Source organism: Gymnoscopelus microlampas, assembly GCF_963454915.1.
Source record: "Gymnoscopelus microlampas genome assembly, chromosome: 1".
NCBI lineage: Eukaryota > Metazoa > Chordata > Actinopteri > Myctophiformes > Myctophidae > Gymnoscopelus > Gymnoscopelus microlampas.
Window position 1 is genome coordinate 40,514,944 of NC_139962.1, and position 14,474 is coordinate 40,529,417.

Below are 14,474 nucleotides of genomic sequence, written 5' to 3' on the forward strand. Positions count from 1 at the left end.
AACCCATTGAGGGAGAAAAGTAGGCTATAGTAGGATATCGGTCAAGCTTTGATGTAAGCCACAGTTGTTGGCTTTCATTTACCATGTCACAATTTTCCTCTTAGGTGATGAAGACAATTTTTGTTTGTCCATTTCAGGATGTCATTAAAACGCTGCTCATTCCCTTCTACAAGGGGACTAATTATTAGGACCATAGCTTCGTCTAGACACCATCATCATCTTTCACTATTTGCCTGATTAAGTCAACAAAGCAACTACTACTAAGACTCAATTTAGCCTTCGACTACTATCTTGCACCTATAATTGACGGCCAAACTCATGGGGCTACACATGTGTGTGTGCGCGGTCTCCACGCACACACATGGCCCAACTAACTCCACATTTTACCCCAAAATTCCTCAATATTCTGCCTCTGAACCGGCTGCTTCCCATACCGTTACTCTACTTCCATGATGTACAATAAATATGAAACGCATTATGCCCCAATACTATGCAAATCTCTTCCCCAGCGCGAAATTCACTTCCGGGTGCTTATTTTGGTCTGACATCAGAGAACCCACATATTTGGGCATAACTGATATAGGCAGCTCCATATATGGAGATGTCTGACACTATCTGACATCACCATAATGACAGGGGCACAGCCATCACGGTCCCATATTTGGGCATAACTGATATAGGCAGCTCCGCATAACTGATATAGGCAGCTCCATATATGGAGATGTCTGACACTATCTGACATCACCATAATGACAGGGGCACAGCCATCACGGTCCCATATTTGGGCATAACTGATATAGGCAGCTCCATATATGGAGATGTCTGACACATGTACCACCTCACTCCCTCTGCATTCTTTCCTGACACCAATAACCGACCCAAATTCTCACAAATCTTTGTATTTGATCAGGACAATGAAATTAAGAACCGCCTTCATCAGGCTAAGGGAGAGGACCTTATTAAGGAGCCCACTTTAACCCTCATTCAAAATGAGTTAAAGACAGTTAACCCTTTAGTAAAAATCTTTAAAACCGGCGCAGAATTACTCAATGCCAACCCAACTCAGGCACTGAAAATGGTGTTCAAGTCAAAAAGCTCACAGGGGGCAAACAAAAGTCACCTCAACCCTGCTGTCCCTGACGTTGTTGTTTTTGCACCAGGATGCCAGACAGAGCCCAGAGACATTGTTCTGTACAGAACTCCAGTTGATGTACCTAATCACAGCCAGACTACACACATCAATTCACTACACCCTATGTATGACCCAGCCGCTTATCCCTTGATCTTGCCACATGGGGATGCTGGCTTCAGCATCGACAACCCCATCACAAAGGTTCATGCACAGTCACCCACAGCCAAAGTCACTCTTCAGGAGTTCTTCAGATTCCATCTACAACAGAGAACCCACTCCTTCAACACCCTTCTGAAGTCGGCCCGACTTGCTCAAGAATACTTCTGTGATCAATACTCCAAAATAGAAAATTGCCGGATGAACTACTACAGGAGTAGGGAACTACAGGACAAGTACAGGGCCCACCAGTATTCTGGTCTGATTGATTCCCTGGCTACTCAGCAAACACAGCCAGGACAGACTGAGGCCACCAACATTGGTCAACAGATAATTCTTCCAGGCTCACACACTGGTAGCCCCAGATACCTCTACAAGCACTATCTAGATGCCCTTGCCATAGCAGCCAGATACAAAAAGTTTGACCTCTTCATTACCATTACGGCAAACTCACGGAGTGAAGGTGTCCTCAATAACATTTTTGAACACCAGCAGCCCACTGACAGACCAGACATTGTCAATAAAGTCTTCAAACGGAGTCTGGATGAGCTCCTCCGCGACATGAAGCTGGGAGTTTTTGGCAAAATGAAGGCTAGAATACACACTGTTGAGGGACAGATGAGAGGACTGAAACATGCCCACATACTGCTACTCCTACACGAGATTTTGACTGTAGATGACATTGATCACATCATTAGAGCAGACATACCTGACCTGGACAAGGAGCCAGAGTTGCATCAGCTGGTGTGTCAATCCATGCTCCATGGACCCTGTGGTCCAGGCTACCCCAACAGCCCCTGCATGGTCAATGGCCTCTGTTCTAAGAAATTCCCCAAAAACTTCTGTGCCACCACTCGACTGCCTCATCATGGTCATGGCTACCCGGAGTACAGGCGGCCCATTGACGGCCACACCTTCAACAAGAAAGGCTTTCTGTTTGACAGCAGGTGGGTCGTTCCTTACAACCCCTGGGTCCTTCTCAAATACAAATGCCACATCAACGTTGAATTTGTAGGCTCCTTCCAGACCATCAAGTACCTGTACAAATACGTACATAAGGGAGCTGATGTTGGCACCCTCGACATTGAAGACAGGGATGAGATCTCCAAATTCATCAATGCCAGAACCATTGATGCTCATGATGCACACTGGAGGACTATGGAGTACAAGATCCAGGACAGACTCCCTGCTGTCACCAATCTCGCCATCCACACAGACGGCCAGCAGAGCATAGTCTTCAGAGAAGGCCATGCACAGGAGGCCATAGCAGCAGCCAAACCCACTACATTGCTTGCCTTCTTCGAACTAAACAGCCAGGACCCTGAAGCAAGGCAATATCTATACATGCAGATTCCCGAACACTACACATGGAAGGCCCACATGTGGAATAAAAGAGTCCACGCACCCAAGGACAGGGAAATTCCACGTACAATAGGAAGAATGTCCAATGTATCCGTGCTCCAAGGAGAAAGATTCTACTTGAAACTGCTCCTAGCACATATCAGAGGACCACAGACCTATGAGGACCTTAAGGTACATGATGGCAACCACTATGACACTTTCAAAGACACAGCTCTAGCCATGGGCTTGCTTCAGGACGATCTAGAATGGATTACCGCCATGCATGAGGTGTCACGCTACGCATCTCCAAGGAAAGTCCGCGAAACCTTTGCCATCATCCTCCACTACTGTCACCCATCAGAGCCCAAACATCTGTATGACAGATTCTTTGCAGAGCTCAGTGAAGACTTTCTCCATGCGGAGGCCACTGCACAAAGGTGCCCCACAGACGCAGTAGACACAACATTCATACAAAATCAGCTACTGCTTGCAATTGATGATGAACTCTCACAAATGGGCAGCGGTCTATCCAACTACAATGACATGCCACAGCCAAGACCACTAACTGCGCAGGAAAGGCTGACACAAATCTTCAGATCTGAAAAATTCAACATAACACAGCAACAACAAATTGTACAGTCGCTTGCTCCTAAGCTCACTGCGGAACAAATGGCACTCTGCGAATCCGTCTATCAGGCAGTGCATGCCCCACAAGAAGAAACCATCACACGCCAGTTCATTCTCAACTCCCCTGCAGGATATGGCAAAACCTTTACCTTTAAGGTCATTGCTGCTACGATACGCGCAGAGCATGGCATTGTGCTGTGTGTGGGCAGCACAGGCTTGGCAGCACAGAACCTGGAGGGTGGTAGGACCGCTCATTCACGATTTAAGATCCCAATCCCCATTTTCCAAGACTCTGTCTGTGCCATCAACGCAGAGTCCAATCTGGCCAAGCTCATTAAAGACAGCAACTTAATCATCTGGGACGAGATTTTCAGTGTTGACCGCTTTAACGTCGAGTGTGTGGAAAGAACACTGAGGGATCTCATGCACTCACAGCAGCCTTGGGGTGGCAAAACTGTCCTCCTGGGTGGAGACCCAAGGCAAACCCTCCCCGTTATCAAAAGAGCAGGCAGGCCCCAGATAGTTTCAGCATGCATCCAGATGTCAACACTCTATCCTCACATGAAACACCACAAGCTAAACCTCAACATGAGAACACACGCAGCAGAGAAGGACTTCTCCCACTATCTCCTTGCATTAGGGGAAGGAACACTCCCACACGAGGAGGACACAGAATGGCAGGTCCGCATTCAACCCCACCACTTGGTTCACGATCTCCAAACTCTCATTTCATTCACCTTTCCTGACTTGCAAACTGGATGTGTCAACAAAGACAACCTTCTCAATGGCACTGTATACACTCCTCTGAATAATGACATTAGAGAAATCAACAACATATGCCTGGCAGACTTCCCTACAGAACAGAGAGTCTACTTTTCAGCCGACACAATTCTGGAGGACGACCACAAGGACTCCATGCCTGTGGAATTCCTCAATTCACTGACACCCTCTGGAATGCCTGATCATAACCTCAAGTTGAAAGTAGGAGCCCCAGTCATGCTGCTGAGAAACCTGCAAGCAGGTCCCGACCGCACTCTCAAGAATGGCACCAGAATGGTGGTACTGCAGATGATGGACAAAATCATTGAGTGTGAGATTGCAGCTGGCACAAACAGGGGTGAAAAAATCTTCCTCCCAAGGATACCTCACTATGACAGAGATGAGGAGCTTCCCTTCACCTTCATCAGACGACAGTTCCCTATCCGCTTAGCTTTCTCTGTTACCATCAATAAGGGGCAGGGGCAAGAGAACGAACGAGTTGGCATCTACTTGCCTCAACCTGTGTTCGCTCATGGCCAACTCTACACAGCCTTCTCCAGGGGAAAGAGAGCCAGCGCCGTCAAAGTTTTCATTGTGAACAATGATGAGGGAATTACTGACAACGTTGTTTATCCCGAACTCTTTTATTAATCCAAACATGCTCATTCAAACACTTTGCATGTGCTGCTACTCCCTGATTGCATAGTGACAAATGACCTTCATTCTTCAACATAATTGCCATTGCCTTTGTTTGTATTCTCCCCCCAATGCAACATACTGTACACCTGCTCCTGATTAATGCTTCACTGTTAATGTTATTCTGGATGTCATTTCATTTCACTGCTATTTTGCCTTTCTCACATTTACATGTTGCCACCAACACTGTCCGACATCACACCATGCCAATAAACCATGCTATCTAACAAACAATGCAATCTCATTTCAATCAACAACAACCCGCCTACATTCATACCCAATACTTCTCTTGCCTCAATCACATTACTCAACACTACTACTTCCTTGCACACTACATGTACACACCTACACAGTGCGACGTCGCGCGGACGCTAGATGTGAGGGCCGCGCAGCGGCCCGAACTTCTAGTAGACATAATTGGCCTGATATTCACTAGAAATGGAATGAGACCACACTGGGTATTTAATAATAATTTCAGCCAAGTCTAATCTAAGTAGTCAACTTTCACATGTCACATTCATCTCTACAGTGCAGTCTGTTTGTCTTTTTAAGTGTACTGCAAAACTTATATTCTGTAAATCACCCTAAACTGTTAGGCATCAGTGGTGTCATACTGGCAGATCATAACTGGATAAAAGGATTCATGGCCAATCCATTTCCTTAGGAACATTGTGATAAATGCTACCAGCAGGAGCAGACCAAAGAAGTGCACTGCCTGCCATATCTCCAAGCAAAAGCCTTTAGTCAAGACAACATATCCAGGTCAGACGTAAGGAACAATGTACCAGACCAGATCGGAAACACATTCTTAACATAACCTGGCCATACTCACTAAATGCTAAAATCATCACTGAAACTGCAATGCAGAAAACAATCAAACTTCATCACGTGTAGCTCTGATGATAAGCAGATGGGTTGGATTTTCTCCAAGCCTTCTGGTTCTTGTCCCCCCAAGGACACAGTGGTTTCCAGCCAAGGGAAACTTGTACATCACTGCTTGTAACACAGTCAAGTGGACTATAGCTCCAGCGTTGAAGGGGAAGCATATCCTTGTTACACACTGTGAGGGCAATCTGCTGCAGGTTAGAGTAGGAGGTTCAGCTTGGCCAGCAGAGGCACGATGGAGCCAACACCAATCCCGCTGAGAGAGATGTAGTTACAAATTATGATGTAGGAGCTACAGAGATCGCTCTGGTAGAGAGAAGTAGAAGGGAGCAGGTCAGGATATTGGATTTACTAATGCTGGGTCAGAGTGGGCTGCATAGACAGAAATGTTAGACAGGAAAAAAGGAAGGAAATTTAAAGTAAAATACACAAAACATAGAGCAAAACATTCAATGCTTTTAACATTACCAGGATGTGTGAACATTTGATTAAAATATGGTGATGGGAAACACTCGAGCTCTTCATAATATCATAAGCTGTCAGCAGAGAAATATCTTCAAAACCATTATATTGTCATATACCTACTAGAATGTCAAAAGGAGACTTAGATGGTCAACAGGTTTTGCTTTTTCAAACCAAATCTATTGGATTATGGGTCAGAGTGGTCAGTATTGCTGAACAACTTAGTGTGGATCCACAACATACATACACACACAAAGGAAAATAAAAAAAGTCTTTCATGGTTTGTGCCACATGGCTCCCCCAAAAACAAACCCTCTCACAGAGCACAAGGTCGCTGTGATGTCTGCTCGCTCGGTCAGGACGTTTGTCAGCCAACCTGTTTCCTGCTGTCAACAACGACAAGAGGGCGTGGACCTCTCTCACTTTTACAAGCTGTTACTGTGCACTGCAACATGGAGGCCAGGGACAGGCTGCGTCTCAGCCGAGGCAATGCAGTGGGTGGGAGAAGACAAGGCAGGGTGGCTGGCAGCCAGCCAAGTTAACATTCAAAACACAACTGAGAGAGAAGTGATCAGGGGAGGGGCTTGGCCCCGCCTTTTATTGCGGGCTATAATTCAGTCTGCCTTAACACTGAGGAAAAGCCTTTCACTACTTACACAGACTGCACTAGAGAGGTACGGCCAGGCAGAACTGAGAAAAAGAAAATCTGAAGCTAATATATTTGTAGGATAAGACAGTCTAGTGTTGTTGTTTTTGACACACAGAATGAATTTGTTTGATCATACATCTTCTGTTACTGTAATAGTTTGATAACAATGATAGCAGGGTGTAAAGCATGATCTTTTGACAAAAAGGCTGCCAAACTCCTTTCAGCAGACACAGGTTAAAAAAGCAGCCTGATACTGTAAGTTAGAATACACCAGGAATTTCAATGAAGGCACAACACACATGCAAATGTGTCCATCTGACACATTGGAACCTCCGAGGAGTGGATACATTTCTGGTTTGAGATTGACCACAATGGCTGTTGTTTGGGTCCTAGAGTGACATGACACAGGAAATAAGCCAGCAAGAAGAAACACATTCTACAAAATTGGTCTGAGGAAGAAGAATAAATCTGTAAGAATTCATCACTCACCTTCTCCAGTTGTTGTCTGGAGGTGGGGACAGGTACACTGCAGCATACGGAGAGCTTTCCATGTGAGCTTTAGTTAAGGGAAACTGTGACAATAATTATACTAATGACATTGTTACTTTCACACAGACACAGCGTTTAGAGGGCATTGTAGCAAAGTCCTCCAGCTTGACATAGACTCAACCTCTGCAATACAATAAATGTACCCAAGTAGCCACAACAGGCTTCAGTGTATACAAATCAAGGATGTGGCATGAGGAGAACTTTTGTCCCAAATGCACGACATGAATCCTGAGGGTACAGACTAGGTTAAACATGTTCAAAGAAAAACATACAAAGTTATATTGTACGAATACGTTTTAATCTAAAACCTCAGCACATAGGATGGCAAGAATGACGAACAACAGGGCTGCATTGTTCAAAGAGTTGATGAAACAATGATGGCATTATGATTTTGTAGCAAGTGCCTAGTATGTAGAGTTCCTGGCTTTGTCTCTAACAGGGCAGGACTTCAGAGGGGGTTGTTGTGCCTTGCTGACAGTCTATTTGAGTGTTTGCCAGAGAAAAGCTTCTAAAGCCAACGCTAGCTGCGACGTTTTTGGCAAGTGGCTCAGGATTGAAATGTTAATGGGTGAGAAAGCATAAAGCAAGTTGATGAGAGTAGAGGTACAGTAGTGGCAGAAAAGGGCCTACTCTCCGTCTCTACATTTGTAGAGTCTAATTCTACCCCTGTCATAGATCACCAACAATCACAAGAGAAGCTAGCTTTTAAATAAAACAAAGACATCAATAGAGGAGATCTTATTGGCTAACCAACAGGCGGTGTAGCACAAGGAATAATCCTGTTCAACAAGTAATTTCACTGGTCGATGTGCTCCAACAAAATTACTAAATCAACGGAGCTCAAACTCACAAATCAAAGTCTGACAAACGGAAATGGGTGGACTTATAGCAGAAAGTTCCTCAAAGCTGCAGACTTCTCTGCTGACATATGCAACATAGATGAGAAAACAATCCGAGACAGAGAGACTGACAGAGGGATTACAAATATATGGGGAAATACATACGCTATCAAATTAAATGACTGAACGATACAATGCCTATAGCCCTACATGATTATTTTTTTATATATATATATATATATATATATATATATATATATATATATATATATATATATAAAAATAAAATAAGCAGCTTATCGTATCTCAACCCCAAAGCTCGCTGAGTAGACCCCATTTATCTATACACACTCCCACCAGGATTTGTGTAGAATGGAAAAGTCAAAGTCTAGCTTCCATTAAACAAGAACAGATATTAAGACTAATCTCTTCGGTTCTCTTCCAGAAGGTCAGTCGTCTTAGTTACTGCACTCAAAAGAGTGTTAATTTTACTCTGACAGTGTCCTGTAAGGGTCCATTTAGTTTCATTTGTACACTCTCAGAAATTAATACCAAGGATTTCACTGTGTGCAGATACGGTTTGGCTCATTTGTGAAATACAAGCTTCCACTGTGAGGGACATATGGCCCTTTAAAAAAAGGTTTGGTGTGAGATTCAAGTAAGGCAGCTGCCCAGCTCCTCTTTATGTGATTATCACACGATGTACTGGTTGTTTCACCATGACTAGAACAGCACAATCTCTTGCTTTTAACGCACGTGTATCTGTTGCCCAGAGTAGGGCGGCACACAATCTGCAAATTAAAGAGATAGTGATATTTTCTCCTGAATATTTTGATAAGGATATATACCACATGCACTCATTTCCGCTAAGCTCCTGAATGGTTGATGCAGAACTGCCGTTATTGGCTTCAGAGTTCATCATAAGGAAGGTCTTAGCGACCAAAATGTCAATCTGTTTTTAATCAATTAAATGCACAGGTAATCAGTGTGTGCGTGAATTATTTTTTCTTTGAAATGTTAATTTTTGAGTTTTTTATTCCCCCACATTAAAGAAAAAGAAAGCGGGATGTGCATGTTGCTTTCAACTTAGTGTGTTTTAATCTAATGCCACAGAGTTTTTCTTAAATTAAACTTTTATTAAATTAAATACTGACAACTTTAACAATCATTTAATTGTGTGAACTAATATTCCCATATTTGTGCAGCCCCTCAATGCATCATGCATCATCAAGGAGAGATTTATGCACTTTTCATCCTCCTCTGCAAAGATGTGAGAGATATAAGTTGCCATCTTCACTCAGAATGGACAGTCACCAAAAGATTGATGTTAAAATGTGTTGTCATCCTAGACTTGAATGACTTCCTCTCCCAATAATGAGTGCTGCATCCACATAAAACAAAGACACACAGCAATGGGCTCCCAAATTTCATACTAACAAGAGCAGACTTCCATGAGAAATCCATAGAATTGTCAACAATCTGAAAAGACACAGAAGTGAGCAATGCTGCAGAAGTATGGATGTCTCAAACTGAATCTCAGACGCATTGATTATGTCAGTGGTCAACTCCTAAAAACAGTTCACTTGGCATCTTTCCCTCACTTGTCCTCAGTCTAAACACAGAAAGATTTGTTTTACTGAATCCAGGGGCACTCCAGTAGCTGACTGGTTTGTGTAAACCACATAGTCGCAGCACCCCCAGTTTTATTCTAGCAGGAGCCTTGAGTTGCATGACTCTCTAGTCTACACTGTCCTGTGTAAATAAAACAAAAATGTCTACAAAAAAAGTATACAAAATAGAAAACATTAAAAGAAATCCCCTAACAGACCATTTATTTAATAGTATTTGTAGACATGATCGACCCTCATTCAGAACTAAAAACGAGAAACAAGCCTCTCCCCTGAATCATCATTAGGTTAGGGGGCCAGAGTTCGGTACAGTATATTATTCCAATTGTAGACAGTTATGTAGTGAAGCTGCAGAAGCCTTGGCTCTACATAGTAAAATCATCAGTGTTATTTAACCCTGAGAGCATAGAGGTCCATTTCTACACTTAAAGAGTTAAATGAACACTGATGATTTTACTGTGTACTTGATTATCTGAGGATTCCTGGAGGAGCAATCTGTCATAATTACTTATCCCTGAGGCTAAGTTTGCACTGTTTTGTTCTTGTTTGACGTCATCTGCGCTGTAATTTCCATATGACTTATGACCATTTTACACAGCTAAAACGCAGTAGATGCGTTCACACTTGAGCGAGTTTGTATCTTTCTGCACTCTTAACCCAAGGGTTCAGATATAAAATGTCTCAGTCTTTGTCTATCTCTGATCTGAAGATCAACTACGCTTCTTGTCTCCTGAAAGTGTAACCCGTTGCTTCAGTTACATGACACAATGCATTGTGAACAGACGATTGGTCAGACTCAAACTGATTTGTTACATGTGGGAATTCTAGATTAAATCAACTGCGCTCATTCTGCTCAATACTAGGGCCATTTTCAAATATTCGATTTCCATGAATAGATGAATGCACATAACACAGGAGTCACACCACGTTACTTACTTTAATTGATTCAAAACTATAATGTCGGTCAAGCTGAAACGGGCGCTCCATTTGGTAATGATGACAGAAAGTTTGCAACCAGATTTGACCGAAGGTTTGCAATGAGAGCATCTAAAACCTGTCTGGAATTATCCTTCAAGGTAAAACTTCTTTCTTCACATTTCTTTGTGTCTTAATTGTATTTAAACAAAAACATTACAAAAGTGCAGGCTATATTGACTCTAACTAACTTGGTTAAATTCCCATTCATGTCAAGGAAAAGATGGTGCATGTCCGTTCTCTGTAAAACTTCAATTGATAGCCCAGGCTTTTATTTAAACATAATAAGCCTTAATACAATTAGGCTATAGACTCTATAGCAGAGTACCAAAGTCCTGACATCACCCCTGGGTCACGGATGTATTTTTTCTATTGAAATCCCCATAGGGAAAGCTAAGAGTGCGTCATATAAGAACTGTGTTCCAAAAATTAAAAAGTCAGCCCAGCGATATCATCAAGTATGGGACTCTGAGTCGATTATGATATTGAGTTACATTTGATAACGTCTGTGTTTGTAGATTTTTTTTTTCTTATTCTTTGTATTAACTTTTTCACAGCCAGCTTCATATCCATATGAGTAAAATCGCCAGGCCGATTTGTTTATTTTTGGAACACAGTTCTTACATGACACAATCTAAGATTTCCGTATGGGAATTCCAATAGAAAAATAACTCTGGGATAGCGGCCTCTAGCGGCAGTGATACAGTGAGACTTCGGTGCTCTATAGAATACGATATTAAGGAGGAATCATTCATCTGATCTCGCTCCAGCTCGCTCAATTTCTCAGAATCAACCACGGCGCAAAGTAAGAGGGGTCTGTGATATTTGAATGAAGTCTTACAGCATACAATATTAATAATATAAAAAATGTATACATTTAAAATTTCAAAGGTTAAACATTTTCAAAAAGGGTGGGTTTTTTTTGGAAAAACTATTCGAATAGAATGTCAATTTTGACAGCCCTTTACAATAATTCTAAATGACACCGTTATAAAATCCCCATTGATGGCTGGTGATGGATGACAGCTTAAATCTAAATGTAAAATTCTACCTTCTCTCCCATTCAGTGAATTACAGACATCAAACACACAAAAGCTGGCAAATGTGAATCCTCCCACTACCACCTTCAATCTAATGAACACAGACAACTACATGAGCAAAATGGGTGTGCGACACACACACACACACACAAATTCATAGTTGCTGTTAAACATAAATGAACAGCACCAACTTTGCATCACATTTCTGGTCATCATAATGACCAGAAATGACATAGTGATGATAACTGCACCTTCAACATAAACAGGGGAATTTCATCACACAGCTATAACCACACCATGGACATCAAACCTGGCAACCAAGGCCAACCACCTGGTAGCCACAATGCCCACTTTCAAGACACACATGGATCGCTATGAAAAGTGTCTTAACCCATTCAATCCGGGAATGCATCTCTGTCATTTTAGATTTTATTTGGCTATTAAAAAATAGCAGTTCTACAACCTCATAGCGCGGCACCGAGTGCCTCACTACGATCTTGTAGATCTGCCATTTTCTTTTTAAATCGTGAAAATTTGTGTTTGTTCTACAAATGTCTTCTAAATACTAACCGTTTAAAAAAAAAACGTATGTGGTTCCCAAACTTTTTAATGTCAAGGACCCCCAAAAATTATATATGCATTTGGCCACGGATCCCCATCTCAAAATATGTTGTTCCAGGGACACCCCAAAAGCAAAGATTTGAGTAAAAAATGTAAAAGTGTAAAGATATATATATTCAAAGATTTGCACAAATTTTCAAAAATAGCAGATCTACACCCCGCCACTCTATTTTTTAATAGTCAAAGTATAAAGATATGGATAAAGTGGTTACACAGATGCGTTCCCGGTTTGAATGGGTTAAAGGAGAAACACCATGAATTTCACTTTTTTTATTTTTTTTGTATTTTTTGGTCTCCCCAGTGTCTCTTGTACCCCAAAAAATATTTTTTTTTAACATTCAGTCATTCATTCTCATTTCAGAGATTTTCAGAATGGGCGTGTCTGAACAGGCCATCTCAGAATGGCAAGTTTGCTTACCTCACGAAACTTTCTGCCCATGTATTTTGACAGACAGAATTGCTCAGTACCGCAGTACAGCACCCCTCTGCCCAACAGGACGTTTTGGTATTGCAGCTGAAAGTGCTTTATAAGCCTGAGATAATTGACTTGGGATGAGTATATCTGAGTGTTGATTTAGGCTCAAACCTTTTGAAAATGGTTTGAGGGACATACACCATATGATATTAAATATCAAATATTTTTTTTTAAATTCATGGTGTGTCTCCTTTAAGATAACGTCTACATGTGGTGGAGTGAGATTGTTTTAGAAGGATATCTGCCGTCCGTGTTTGTCGATGGGTCTGCGATGGGGCGAGTTGATGCGGTTTCGATCCCTGTGGACCCTCTCCACCAGCCCGTGATGACGTGTCCCTCGGAGAGAGTCCAGCCCTGAAGGGAAGCCACCCTGAGGGAGAGACGGTACATAAAAAAGGTTAACGAGACACAGGAGGAGACAGGAAGGGAAATAAATTATATATATTACCCAAATGTTTTTTTTTAAATATATATAAATCTGTTTGTCATCTCCAGTAGCTTAGCCTGTAGATCCTCAGTGTTAATTTAACTCTTGAGAATGTACAAATGTGTAATGACAATCAGACTTTGGACACAAAAAAAAACAGGCATCGGTCAGCATCTAATGTTTAGTATTTGTGTACAGGGTTCTGAGCCTGCTATACATAAACCCTGAATGTTAATTTAACTTCTGAGAACGTACTGTGTAATGTAACAAATGGATCAAGAATGAAATGAACACTCAGGAGTTTACAGTGTACAGCTACAACATCAGGCTCAGAATCCTGTACACAAATACTACACTTTAGACCCAGACCAATGCCAGATTGTGGGGTCCCAATTTTGGAGTCCTAGACCACCACAAAAAAAAATAGCCGATCTGCAAGTAGATTAGTTATTTTAGAAGATTTTTGAAAATGTTCGACTATAATGACATGCCCAAAATAGAGACGCCAGGTTGAAAGTGATTCAAATTGGGACACATCGGCTGCACAATTAAAAAGTCAAATAATAGCCGACTAGATTAATCTCGCTCTAAAAAAGGACCCTGAGCACGTGGAGCATCCTTCCTAAAAGGTTGGATGAAAGCCAAGTCTCCACAGCTGAGAGTGGCCTTCTCTCGCCATACCGGGATAGATTTCGGGACCCGGGCATGGTGCAGGGGTCGCTGCACTACCTTCTTCTCTACCTCAAAGGGCCATTCTTCCAGGCAACAAGGGTACTTTCAGCTGGAGCTTCTGTGCCCTGGCCTCGCTCGCTCCTCAGAGAGCTGACACAGATACAGGCCCACTGCTACAGAGAAGCACTGTTGGCTTACGTACAGCACTGCACTTCTTAAAGGAGAATTGAGAATGACTTGAGCTGCAGCAGAGAGTGCAGATCTACTGTTCTGTCTTTGCCTGTCTTCATAAGGACATCTGAACGATTTAACATTCCCAAGAGAGTAGCTGCTTTGCACTTCTGAAACTACAGTACAGTGTTGGGCTGTTTTAGCTCTTGGTGCCGAGAATATTAGAGTGTCTCATTGTTGTCAAAACAAGCCTGGCTTTGAGGAAGTCCAGGTTGAGAACAAGAACTTGTGTTTGGTAAAGATAGTAATACTTTAACCACTTAACCACCCAAATATAGCAGATGTACAAGTTCATCTACAAGGTCATGTG

The 14,474-nt window shown here is 42.3% G+C and overlaps 1 protein-coding gene across 4 annotated transcripts in view; it reads right to left on the bottom strand.

The window, feature by feature from the left end:
- Positions 1-14,474, bottom strand: part of crtc3 (CREB regulated transcription coactivator 3) — a 53,980-nt gene that overhangs the window by 31,528 nt on the left and 7,978 nt on the right. For all 4 annotated transcript variants that reach the window (XM_084052239.1, XM_084052238.1, XM_084052237.1 and 1 more), the window contains exons 3-4: positions 13,074-13,204; positions 7,197-7,256 (exon numbers count right to left, since the gene is read on the bottom strand). In XM_084052239.1, the coding sequence (XP_083908365.1) occupies positions 7,197-7,256; positions 13,074-13,204 (191 nt within the window). The remainder of the gene's footprint in view (positions 1-7,196; positions 7,257-13,073; positions 13,205-14,474) is intronic.